General features: G+C 38.7%; 2 protein-coding genes across 2 annotated transcripts in view; one reads left to right on the forward strand and one right to left on the reverse strand.

Annotated features, from left to right (window-relative positions):
• The window catches only part of LOC143703021 (creatine kinase, testis isozyme-like), a 70,986-nt gene that overhangs the window by 11,114 nt on the left and 46,192 nt on the right, over positions 1 to 13,680 (reverse strand). The gene's annotated exons all lie outside the window — the stretch shown is intronic.
• On the forward strand, positions 1,265 to 13,126 carry yipf3 (Yip1 domain family, member 3). Its single transcript, XM_077197096.1, has 9 exons — positions 1,265 to 1,530; positions 2,531 to 2,740; positions 3,614 to 3,720; positions 3,817 to 3,862; positions 7,895 to 7,987; positions 8,084 to 8,215; positions 8,304 to 8,417; positions 8,498 to 8,621; positions 12,194 to 13,126. The coding sequence occupies exons 1-9, from the start codon at positions 1,459 to 1,461 to the stop codon at positions 12,322 to 12,324; spliced, it is 1,029 nt and encodes a 342-aa protein (XP_077053211.1). The 5' UTR covers positions 1,265 to 1,458; the 3' UTR covers positions 12,325 to 13,126.

The following is a 13,680-nucleotide window of genomic DNA, read 5'->3' on the forward strand; positions in this document are numbered from 1 at the left end:
CTCATCTATCAGGTAGAACAAGAAAAATATTTAGGAGAAATTTTAGATTCTCAGCTAAACTTTAAAAGTCATATCAAAGCCATATCAAGAAAAATGAAGGCCAGTATGAACTGTTTCAGAATGATCAGGAGCGGTCTAACATTTGAATGTGCTCATGACTTTCTGAAAACTATGATCCTGTCCCACCTGTCGTACTGCATCACTGTTTGGTCCCAGACCAGCCAAACTACCCTAAAGCCTATTGAGAGGCTTTATAACCGTGCCCTAAACATTAGATAAAAAGCTCGTTCGATTCCATCACTATGGTAACCAGCTTGTCGTCAAGCTCAGTTTGAGCCTGCGCAGTCGCTCAGCCATCAGGAAGGAAGTGCAATAATCGGGCTTCAGTCTTCTCCGTTGAAATCAATGGGGTCGCTGTGTCCATTTCTTTTACTGTCTATGGATGCTGTCATTAACATTGAAATGGCCACTAGCATTGAAAGCCATTTAGATAAAATCATGGATAAAAGTGATTAAACTAAATTTCAGAGATTTTAATAGCCTAGACTTTTGAGTACAGTGCCCCCTTCAGAAAATTGTACATTTACTAATAATATTTAACTTTTTTATAAACGAGTTTAGCATGTAAAGGACGATACATCAGCCAATATATTACCTAAATAATAACTTTTAATAAACTGAAACATATGCTAATGTAGTACGATCCACTACTTGTGCCATACATGAATGGACGTTTAAGTTAAAAAAAGAAAGAAAAGTAACACATTGCCTCAAAAGTAGTTTTATTTATGTTTTTGTTTGTTTTACATTGTATAAATTAGTGCCATATTTCTTTTATAAATTGTTTACAATTTTGTTCTACTTGTTTTGCATGTGATATAGTAAAATAAAATAAAAATTACTTTTGAAATCAATGGTATCTTGTTTAATAATAATAATGACAATAATATGGTTTAATTTATTTTAAAATGTAAAGCAACCGAGAAATAAAGTTCAAGAAAAAAGTATTTTCAACTAAAAATAAAACAGTACAGGTCACAAGACTTTTATTTTGACATTACGTACTGGTATGCTTGCCCGATGTTAACATTAAACGGCGAAGTTTTCTGCTTTTGAACGTATGTAATTAGTTTTTTATGTGGTTAAATACGTGTTTTTATTAGGTTAAATACAAGTTTATATGAAAATCTTCCAAGACTGGTCTGTCTGGTGAAATCCCGCACTGTCTTTTACTGTCTATGGGTAAAATCCGGAAGTTTAGATTAGAGGAAGTAGCGTCACAAATCGCGTAGTCATCACGTCACTTTTTTGTCCCAGCGCTGTACAGCTGGCAAAACAATTCACACAAACCATTTTTAATATCAAACTAAAATGAGCACCAGAACCAAACGATAGATTGTAGCGTTTTAATGTTCTAGCAGCTAAAGTTTCTGCTTATATTCTTGATTGTGCAAAACAATGTCGGCATCACAGGGAAGCAAAAACACGAATACGGAACCATGGGGTGGTTTTGATGACAACATTATCCAGGTAATTTACCTCAACTCAACTCAGCATTATACAGTCACATAACGTATGAAAACACACGATTCTTCTGTTAAACAAGCCGTTTGCTTAGTCACCGTTGTGGTGGTACTATCTGTATTTCTATTGGATCTTACTGACTTATTACCATATTCATGCACCATTTGTGTACTATTCAAAGCTGCTTCAGATACAGTAAGCGAAACTGTGATGTAAAAAATTATGTACATATAGATTAGTATAAGTGGAGGAGATAAATGATCGCCATTTTATTGTTATTACCATGGTACATGCTCAGAAACATGCTAATTTTTCTTCACATTGTCATATAAATAACCTGAAAATACTGTAGTTTATTTAGGTTAAAATCTTGCTTACCACTCTTACTAAAGCACTTACATTCTCATTTTCTGAGGTGTTCTGAGTAAATTATTTGTTTGTAACACTTTACAATATGGTTTGATTTATTAACATTAGTTAATGTATTAGGCTAACTAACATGAACTAACCAAGAGCAACACGTGCTACTGTATTTATTAATCTCAGTTAATAAAAAAAATACAACTGTTCATTGTTTGTTCATGTTACTTCTCAGTGCATTAACTAATGTTAACAAATACAACTTTTAATTTCAATAACAGGCTACTAGTAAATGGTGAAATTAACATTAACAAAGATTAAATGCTGTAGTGGTGCAATTCATTTATAGTTAATGTTAAAATCTAGTACCATTCACTCCGATTATAGAGCCAGGATATTTTTTAATATAACTGTGATTGTGTTTGGCTGAAAGAAGAAAGTCATAAACACCTAGGATGGCTTAAACGTGAATAAATTATGGGATTATTTTCATTTTTGGGTGAACTATTTTCAGTATTCAGAAAACTTGCTCCATCACATTCCCTAACTTATTTGGAGTGTGAAAATTGGCTGTATGATTTTTTTTTATAAAATTGCACTGAGACTTTGTGACAGAATTTTTTCTCTTTCTCGTGACCGACCCCAGGGCAGTGGCTCGGCTGTGGTAGACATGGAGAATATGGACGACACCTCGGGCTCCAGCTTCGAGGATATGGGGGAGATGCATCAGCGCATGAAGGAGGAGGAGGAGGTGACGGAAGAGGCAGCTGCTACGGAGGAGGACAACGGAGAATATGGAGAGTTCCTTGGGATGAAGGGCTTGAAGGGACAGTTGGGCAGACAGGTTGCTGATGAGGTGAGCCAGAGGGAGGGCTTGGAACCTGATTGACATGTGAGGCCTGTTTACACCTGGTGTTAAGATGCATTTTGGTCGATCGCATCACAAGTGGATGACGCCAAATACAGGTGTAAACGGGGTCTAAAACGTTTTGAGCTTGTCCACTTTCAACCACTTCCAGAGGTAGAAAACGCATTCGACCAAATTGTTTTCGTAATGTAAACGCTCATGTGATCAAATGTGTTCAAATATCTACAAAATATCTACTCTGCGCCTAATTAGTAAACATAATGGGAAGCGCACTAGCCAGACGGGATTCAAACTTTATCGGCTGAAGATCCAAGTTTGGTTTGAAGATGAAAAATGTATCGAGGACAATGTTCTCTCAACAGTCCTGATTTCTAACACACACTCACTGCATTCGGCTGGTCTTGTGGCTGTCACAGCAGAAACTAAAGCTCCTGCTTTCCGTGTGTTTTTCCGTCATCTCTGGTCACGTTCATATGTAAATTGAGTGAGTTTATTTTGTCCATTAGATTGAAAGATCTGAAAAAGCCTACAGATTTACCCGCCCATAGACCCTCTCCTCGAAGAAATCAGGACACAAGTGGTCAAAAGTGGACGAAAGAGACGGATTAAAACACAAGGTGTAAACGGGAACGTGTGTGTCTCCCTCGTCTACTTGTGATCCGATCGACCAAAACACATCTTAATACCAGGTGTAAACAGGGCCTAAGTCACATGTGCATGAAAGAATGTCTGAGCTGCTCTTTTCCATTCACCAAGTGTAAATCATTTATACTGAAAAAAACTTGTGTAACTTCACTTTATAGATTTCTGTTGAGCTGTGTGTAGAAAATATTGTTACTAACATAGCGTGTATCTACACAGGTATGGCAAGCAGGAAAGCGACAGGCCTCAAAAGCTTTTAATCTGTACGCCAATATTGACATTCTCCGGCCGTACTTTGATGTGGAACCCATGCAAGTCAGAAACAGGTAAGATCCATGTCAAGCATTCTAGAAGCGCTTTCACAATATCTACGGCAGCTTCACCACTGCTTCAGACTCAATGACCCATTGCTATATCCACAGGTTGGTGGAATCCCTGATCCCAGTCCGAATGATCAACTTTCCACAGGTAAGGAATTCAATAATTTTAGCCTTGCACAATAAACAAAAGAAAGCAAGTTTAATTGTAATGATAAGAGCAGGGGTAAGATTTTAATTGTAATGATAAGAGCGAGAGATTAATATTATTAACCCTATAAAGTCTACTGTATCAAAGTCTACTGTACTGTTTCATGCAAATTTTTAAGCCCTCTAAATTATCAACATGATCAGTACCTGTTGCATACTATCTACTACATGCCTTCTGACATCTGATTGATAGTTTGATTATCCATACATCAAAAGTCACGATAAAATGTGACTATCAAATATGATCCATTCAGCTTTTGAGTTTATTTGTTCATTTCTCAGTCATTATTGTATTGCATTGCATTATATGTTTTGCCCCCTACAATAAAAACTGCTGAGCTTTGATCATAAAAGCATTTAAATACCATCTTGCTAAGACACATTTTTGGGAGATATAGAGTGACATCTGATATTTATATGCATTTTATGTAAACATCTGCTAGACTGTTATAAAGAATTTTTTATAACATTGATTTACATTACAAGCTATCAGAATTTCATCTTACTTTGGAAAATATGAATATCAGTAAATGCAACAAATTACATATTTTTGCTCAGTTTGTGCCTCTGAATAAAATTTAGGTGTTTTTTCGTCTTTGAATACACCCTCCATATTCACCAATATCATAGTATATTAGGGGTGCAACGGATCAAAAAACTCACGGTTCGGGTCACGGATCGGATAATTTTTCGGATCAGCAAAAAGAAAGAAAAAAACAGAAAAAATGGCCTCATGTCAGCACCTATAAACACACCGATAGCTAGGCCTGTCACGATAACAAATTTTGCTGGATGGTAAATTGTCCAAGAAATTATTGCGATAAACGATAATATTGATAATAAATTCTCCGACCATTTTCATCTAAAATGATGATATGGCATAATAATGCTGGTATACCTTTTCAAAGATCAATAAACTTTTATTTCTAAAGACTATTTAACACTGAAAACATTTTAAATATCCGCAATAAATGAACAAAACAACCAAAAACAATAAAAGCAATGGACTCTCATTCTCTGTTAACAAAAAATGCACTTACCAATGTGTGACTTATGTTCACACTGAGAATCATATGCATCATGTACTGTGTGAGCATGCGTCTCATATGAGTATGTATGTGCCCTAGTTTGTGTGTGTGTGTGCTTGCGTATCATATGAGTATGTGCGCGGAGAGTTTGTGTTTGTGTGCTCTCGTCTCATTGAGTTTGTCAGCGAGTTTGTGTGTGTGTGCTCGCGTCTCATATAAGTATTTGCGTGGAGAGTTTGTGTGTGCGCGCTCGCGTCTCATATGAGTATGTGCGCGAGTTTGTGTGTGTGCGCGCGTCTCATATGATTATGTGCGTGGAGAGTTTGTGTGTGCGCGCATCTCGTGTGTGTAGAGTTTGCGTGTATGTGCGTGAGCGAATTTAGGTGTGTCTTTGTGCATTTCATATGTTGTTTGAGCATCCAGCAGTATACATGTATGTTTGACTACTTAGTATATGTGTATGCAAGTGTTTCATGTGTGCGTGAATGAAGTTTGATTTAAGCCCTTGACTGCACGCCACCTCATATGAGGGAGAGAGAGAGAGAGCGCGCGGGAGGGAGAGGGACGAGCGAGGGGTAGTGCTGCGCGAATGCCGTTTGTGATGGCTTTAGCCCGGTCTGATTGTGCAACAAGGGGTTGCTTAAATGCCGCGGTGATAAGCAGTTGTTGAGCAGCATTCGTTTTCACTCCTGTCAGTGAAACATCGGGGTGATGTCGCTTCAAATGCGTGGCCATGCTGCCACAGTGCCTACACATCATCACGGTTTTATCCACTAACCTCTTTCCTTCATCATTATATTTGACAGGGAAGCCAAAATGCTCCCATACAGGGGATTTAAATGACGCGGGGCGTTCAAGCTCATCCGTTCCTACGCTCGCCATGACCACGCTGTGTGTGGACCGGTGTGGACTATAGACTGTAAAAAAATATGGACGTAGTGTCCATGACGTCACCCGTAGGTTTCTGAAGAGTGCTTTTGAAGCCTAAAGTAGGCGGGGCCAACCGTCGCCATCTTGGCATCGCGTCAGCTCTCGTCACTCCCGGATGCGATTTTTTTTTTCAAGGGATGGTAGGGGAAGACTCATGAATATTCATTAGGGAACTCATCCCTGATTGGTCTTAACCCCAGTGACTGGTAGGTTTAGGGGCGGGGTTAGGGGTAGGTCATCAGACCCCCAGTGACGGGTAGGTTTAGGGGCGGGGTTAGGGGGTAGGTCATCAGACCAATCAGGCATGAGTTCCCTAATGAATATTCATGAGTCTTCCCCTACCATCCTGTGAAAAAAAATATCGCCTCCCGGATAAAAGAAAATTGGCAAAGAGGCGGAGCGTGGGTGGAGCTGAGGTACTAATGCTATGCTACTGGCCTCTTGCTAAAGTGACAGCTGAATGTAGAAGTAAAGCCAATAGTTAAAGTTCATGTTTTTGCCCTTCAAAATACTATAATAATTAAAAGACGTAACTAAAAGTGAGACTATGTGTATCGGGATGCATTATTATTCTGCTAGTTAAAAATGTATTATCATGCAGTAACTTACAATATTGCTCTGAGCTTGTGCGTGTGACAGTGATTCATGCGCATACATGTCAGTCAGTGCGGCATCGCACGTCAAGTTCATCAAGAGCTTTATTCAGTTCAGTTGATTTTAAAATCTGATTTTGGCCGCTTCTCAATTTCTCAAATGGGTTAAACCAAAAATATTACCTCAGAAGTGCAAGTAAATGCACTAGAAATCCGCGCTCATTCAAGGGTGTGTATCTATTGCATGGACGGAGAGAAAGCACTGACACCTGCAGGATTTTCTCACGGTACTTTTTATTTAACACTTAAAAGTTTGAGAGCAACGGTACCGCATAACGAGTGTAGCCTGTACAGTATACTCCAAAAAGCAACGAAATTGTCAGACATCCATTAGTGTATGCGAGGAAAACAACTGGAAATACAACGCTGGTTGTTCTCTCCATACTCGACACCGAAGGAATCCAACGGCGTGGGCAAAGGTATAATGCGTGTATTAAATTGTATGAAATAATCCCGAAAAAAGCACAAACACTGCAGAGATGGCAAGTACAGCAACTGAGGGTGACGTTAACAGAGACAAACGTCGGCTAGCAGTTATAGCAGCCTCAATCCACCAGTCACGCAAGTGGCCACGCCCTTAATTATGCAGAACTTTAAGGCTTAATATAATAAAAAAAATTCACCCCCCTCACAGTTGTCATGAAGGGCAAAATTAGCTATATAGACCAAAACCACTTTTTGCTCCAGGCTGTAAACATATTTTTTTCTGCTGTAAAGTTGGGGATTTTAAGATGGGGGAGATACAGATTTGACTCACTTTTGCAGCCTGCCTCAAGCGGTCAGTCGATGAATTGCAGTTTAATTCACTTCCGTGTTGGTTTCAAGAGAGAGACGGGGAGGTTGCCGCTTGGTGTGGACTGAACATGTGCACAACTTTTTTTTTTCATAAATCAATCCGCGGATCACGTGTGTGCCGAACCGAAGATATTGATCCGAATGGACCACGGATCAATGATGATCCGTTGCACCACTATAGTATATGGACCATAAAAGCCTGAAGTATGAAATATGATACTCAAAAACAAAACAAAACACACATATATAAAAAAAAATGTTGTTTGTTTAAAGGCTCAGTAAACCATTCCAATTTAAAATAAAATATTTTTTTCTGACTGTTATTTCTTGTCAGATTCTACAGGGTTAATTCATTTTATTCTATTTACTTTTTTATTTTGCATATCTGCATTTCTTTTCCTCGCTGTCACACAGCACATTTTATTTAGTTTTGAGCTGTGTGGAAAGCCAAAGGTGGGACGAAACCATGTTATTCATTCCACTGGACAACACAGCGTAGACTTATAACAGCAGATGTTATGAGCTGTTTTTGCTTCATTAGCCACTTATTTTTACTTCTAAACCCAGAAAGTGGCAGGAGAATTGTATGGACCAATGATGCTGGTGTTCACACTGGTGGCTATTCTGCTCCACGGCATGAAGACATCAGGAACCGTCATCGTAAGTAATGTTCCATACATTTGTCAGTGAGAAATTTAATCCAAAATGAAAGTCAGAAGTCTGTCGTTCTTGACTGGTGTTTGTTTGTTGAAACAGAGAGAGGGAACGCTGATGGGCACTGCCATTGGAACCTGTTTTGGATACTGGCTAGGAGTGTCTTCCTTCATCTATTTCCTTGCTTACCTGTGCAACGCTCAGATTACCATGCTGCAGATGTTGTCTTTGCTAGTAAGTAGCTCACATTACCCCTGGAGAGAGTGTATGATGTGCCCAATTCACACTGCGATGAAGTGTGTCTTATTATCTTTGTTTTCAGGGTTATGGTCTCTTCGGCCACTGTGTGGTCCTTTTCATCACGTACAATGTCCACTTCCACTCGCTCTTCTACATTCTCTGGATGGTGATTGGAGGACTCTCTACTCTACGGATGGTAAAGCAAAATGAACAAGGGCCAAAATCATGCATATATCAGTGTAAGATGTGTATTCACATTCCTTGTCCTCCTCTCAGGTGGCTGTGCTCATCTCTCGAGCTGTTGGTCAGACTCCTCGGCTCATACTGTGTGGCACACTGGCTGCCCTTCACATGCTCTTTCTGCTCTACCTGCACTTTGCTTACCATAAGATGGTTGAAGGTAAGACATGAATCCGAGAGCAAGTAGAGCTGGGCGATTAAGCTAAAAATGAATGTATTTTGCTTAATATATATATATGTAATACCCTGAAAAACTGTTAACAGTAAAAAAAAAAAAAAAAGTTAAAATAATAAGAAATAAATGTAAAATGGCACATTTTCCACACTGTTCACCATTTAATTAACACAAGAAAACATTATGTAATCATTTTTATTCATATACACTAATACAGCAATAGTGTTGTGTATATCAGAATATCATTATATTCTATGGAGCTATAGGGATCTCCCAGTCACGTGACCCCTAGCCGCGTGTCAGCCATTTTGACGGAATACATCCGTCAGCTACTCAGTGGCAATGGATCTATTATTAGGGGCAAAGAGTATAGAAGTTGTTCTTCTATACTCTTTGTTAGGGATGGGCCACCCCTAATAATAGATCCATTGCCGTGGGTAATATATATTATTAGTATATTATTATACTAATAATATAATTACATAAAAACGTTTTGACATTGGGCTACAGTGTGTTAGGTAAATGCATTTACCTACCAGTGACTCTGAAGCTAACTGAGCAGTTCCACGGCTCTCTTCTCTACTCTTTACTACTACTTTAATACTGTTTCTAGCTAATGTTGGTAAGTTTTTCTTCCCTGCTACAAAAAAAGTAGAAAAATCTACTGGGTAAGTAGTCAACCCATACACCGTTAGAACCGTGAAAAAAATGCACAATAGTTCTATCTACTTACGTCAATAGTGACATAAGTGTACGATGAAATAAAAAGACTTTCACCTCAGAAAAACAGACTTTACTGTCCTGTCAGCCGTTTTTCTGTGCTCGTAGCGCGCACTCTTCAATTGCACGCGCAAATGCGACGGCGCGTGCTGTGTATCGCTTCACTGTATAAAGTGCAAAAGAAACTACGAGCATGCAACGTCGTTACAATGTAAATTAGTACGTCACGAAATGAAAGTAAAATACCAATAAATCACGTGTTAGCTGAGAAGGATTTGAATGCAGGTATGATTTTCATTCAGGAGCTGTTTCATTAACAGTTTATGTGTATGTTAAGTAAAGGGGGACAGTAGTGTGTGTGTGTGTGTGTGTGTGTGTGTGTGTGTGTGTGAACAATTTTTGTTTAAACATGTATTATAATACACCTATATATTCAATGTAAATTGTGATAATCGGAATTAATAATCGCAATTACAATTTCAAGGGAATAATCGTCAATTATGATTTTTGTGATAATCGTGCAGCTCTATAATATAAAACGTTATATATCGTAAAATAGGGAGCCTAATGTGTCCGGCTAAGACAAGCTTATGTTATGCTGAATGCCTGGTAGTGCATACAAACATTGCGGATTTTTATGGCAACAGTGGATTTAACATTTGATCCCGAACTCAGAGAAATCATTCATTAGCCTTCGAGGGGACAACTTACCTGATCCAAAATGAAGACTGCAAAGCCGCGTGTGTTGAGTTGGAAGCCAAACACCGTCATCAGCGTTTTGCCTGTTTATTCCTGCCAACCACTTGTTTCTCCATTTTGTTTCTTTTGGAATACGGTATAAAGATATTCCTTTTGTATGATCACGCATCTGATCGCATCCAACTGCACAGCATCGCTCGGGCATGATAGAAATATTTCGCGACGAGCTGTATTCACCGGCGTTATAGCATTTTCTATTCCGTCAAGATGGCTGCTCCAAATGCCGTGACGTCCCTATAGATTGCAATAACACAATGGAGGCTGAGTGCACTTACAACTTAAACTTTACTTTCAATGTTCAAGGTGTACGCAATCACACAGTGTTACCTAAAGCATAAGACAACAATTGCAGGACAACCCAGTTTCTAACCTAAATACATAACATAGTAAAACACAATGTTTTTTATCAAACATTGGTCACACTTTAGATTAGGGCCCAATTCTCACTATTTACTACAACAACAACTTTTGCTTCAATAAACTCCCAATTACCGCTTATTAATTGTAAGGTAGTTGTTAAGTTTAGGTATTGGGTAGGATTAAGGGATGTAGAATATGATCATGCAGAAGAAGACATTAAAATATGCTTTATAAGTACTAATAAACAGCCAATTATCCTAGTAATATGCATGGTAATAAGAAACTAGGCTAGTTAATAGTGAGAATTGAAACCTAAACTAGACTGTTACCGAAACATTTTATGAAACATTTTTATGCATGCAAAGACATTTTTGAGTGATGATGCAGAGGAATTACTGAATCAAAGTTATAAATCGAGCCAATGAAACGGGTTCAAACTAGCCAAAATATCTTTATATTAATATTTTTATTCTGACAATATAATATTTATATTCTGACAAGCCGTCAGAATTTTCACCTTACTTTTTGGCCATATAAATTTTATAAACTGCATCAAATTGCATAGTTTCTTGTATGAGCTCTATTTTCTCACTATATCATACTAAATGAGCTATAAAAGCCTGATGTATTTTTGTTTGTTGTACTATCTCTGAATTGCTAACTGAAGATATAGCAAAAATAATGACATGGGTAGTGCACGAGAATAACTTCAAGTGCATGCTGATTGGAGGAACACACGTGAAACTCCAGCACCCACCATTTTTAAAAAAGCCGTGTAAACACACAGATTACAGCCTATTTATTTACTCCAGAAACTAACTCTACGAACATGGAAAACAGTGATAGATGGACCTCTTAACCATTTACGCTTAGGAGAAAATCCAACGCAACTTTGAGGGGACCAAGCAAAACATGATCATGTATTTCTGCTCAGCTAGCAACACTGGTCATCAACCACACGGCATACGCTAATAACCTTTCATTACTGTGTACTTTCTATGCATAACAACTCTATCTAATAACGTATTTCACAGCATTTATCTAATAACGTATTACACAGGAGTACAGGATAACCTATTACACAGGATAGATCGTAAACTAATGAACATGGAGAATGCGAGCACAATATGCTCAGGCTCTGGCTGGCGTTCTCAGCGTCGTCAAAATTAAGGTCCGCCGCACCGCAAAAAAAAAGTCACAACAACAAGCGTGGCTTGCGTCACTTCAGAGTTCTTACTGGCGGTGTGAATGCAACCAGGAAAATGTTCCTAAGGTAACCATTAGTTCTTGGGGAACCACCCTGGTTTCTAGTTGTTAGAACTACCTGGTGCGAAAGCCCCTACTGCCTCCGAAACATTTGTCCATCATATAAAATATCGGATGGGGTTCGATTTTCTGCATTTTTCGCATCCATGGCAAGCATTTTGGGAGGTGTTTTGACAATTCAGAGCCACCAAATGACGAATACGAAAAAAAGCGCATACGAAAATTTCAGACTCAGTTTGCAATGACCGTAAGAAAGATATTTCCTTACAGCACAGAACGCACAGGCTTTGTAGTCTTTGTGGCCTGTTCAAGCACAGGTTTTTTTGCTCAGCCGACGTGAGGCGACAACACAATTAGCGCTAGTTCTTTGACGTTTGCTTAGTTTGTCAATGTTACAGTCTTCACAGGCCTTACATTGCTGTTTTGTCATTGTTGTGTTTTCCTGTTTGCAGGTATTCTGGATACTTTGGAAGGACCCAATATTCCACCCATCCAGAGAGTTGCCAGAGATGTTCCTGTTGTTGCAAATGCTGTTGTGAATGCAACCATCAATTCAATAGCTGCAATTGTACAGTCACAGTGATCATATTGGGCTTCTGGGTTGGTCTCACAGGCCAGTGAGACTAGTGTACATATATAGGGTCAGAGCAAAACAAAATCATGAGGCAGTCTCCACTGAGCTCTGTTTGTATCTCGTATATTGTTCCTGACGCTGTCAAACGGACCTAAAAGGATGCTTTTAGGTCAAAATGTCTTCTCTTCATTTTGGCTCATTAATATGAGACAATAATTGTGTCACTCTATCCCATTCACTGTATGCTTGTCTTAACCATTTTTGTTGCTAAAAGTTACAGTACCTATGACCTGCTAATGTTAGAATGGTTTGGTTTATTACAGTTATGTGTGGATTCCTTAAGGATGCTGATACTAATAACTGAAATTATTCTTCAAAATGTTTTGTAAAACCCAGCAGGATGTTTGTGCTGTTTGAGAGTCCAGTTTGTCCTCACAAACCGTCTCAATTACTGAGACACTTAATGACATCACACAACACATCTGATTTTAGATCTTGTTGCATAATTTCACAGTTGTAAAGGAAGTCTTCGTCAAGACTCTGTAGTCTGTCTCAGTTGGAAGGCAAAATGCATAGTTACAGAAAAGCAATATTTTATTTGAAGAGGAGAAAGGTTGTGATGGTGCATGCAATCTTTTTTTTTTCTGGTCCATATTTAACCAGCCCTTTGTGTTGCAGTCTGATTCCTGCTATTTAAAGCTATGGTTGGGTATGAGTGTTTTCTAGGGCTTTCTCGTTATGTTGTATTTTACATGTGAGCTTATTTAAAGGGTTCTTGTAAAGAGAAAATAAAGAAATGCTGTTATCCTTATTTGTGATCAGAAGCGTCATGTTTAACACTAGGGTTAGGGGTGTGTTAATAATCAAATCCCAAACCCTTACTATAGGACATAGTAATAGATACACAAGTTAACTAATGACAGTATAGAGGAAAAGTTGATTCAGCATAAAGCTGGTGGGCTGTGGAATTTAGACTCAGATTAAAGCAATTAAATGATACCGAGTACAGACAGTTTTGTGCTAAACATAAGCTGAAACTGCGCATAGCTGATGCTTAACTCGCACAATAATAACCTGCGCGCCCTAGCAGAATCTCTATGAGGGTTTATGGCAGGAGTTTCGCGTTACAGTTTTGTGTGAGAGATAGAGTCTACATCCAATGTCGGTTTGCAGATACTGAAACACAGTTTACAGACTAAACACATTGTGCAGGTTTATTGTGTCACACACAGTGATTAGACCATAGTGTTTACAGGGTCTTCACAAAGTCTCCAGATTTTTGAATTCTTCACCGGGCATCATGCCCACACCATCTTTACCTCGCTTGGTGGGGAATGTGAAGAGGGGGTTTTGTGGGTTGCCGAG

The sequence above is a fragment of the Siphateles boraxobius genome, unplaced genomic scaffold, assembly GCF_051911475.1.
Source record: "Siphateles boraxobius isolate OS27281-9 unplaced genomic scaffold, OSU_SipBor_1 37, whole genome shotgun sequence".
NCBI classification, from domain to species: Eukaryota; Metazoa; Chordata; class Actinopteri; order Cypriniformes; family Leuciscidae; genus Siphateles; species Siphateles boraxobius.

Bases quoted from the DNA above. Each gene is read 5' to 3' on its own strand.
- yipf3 (XM_077197096.1), top strand. From the start codon at position 1,459: ATGTCGGCATCACAGGGAAGCAAAAACACGAATACGGAACCATGGGGT. The intron at 2,741-3,613 runs GTGAGCCAGAGG...GTATCTACACAG, and splicing joins GCAGACAGGTTGCTGATGAG to GTATGGCAAGCAGGAAAGCG. The intron at 3,721-3,816 runs GTAAGATCCATG...CTATATCCACAG, and splicing joins CCCATGCAAGTCAGAAACAG to GTTGGTGGAATCCCTGATCC.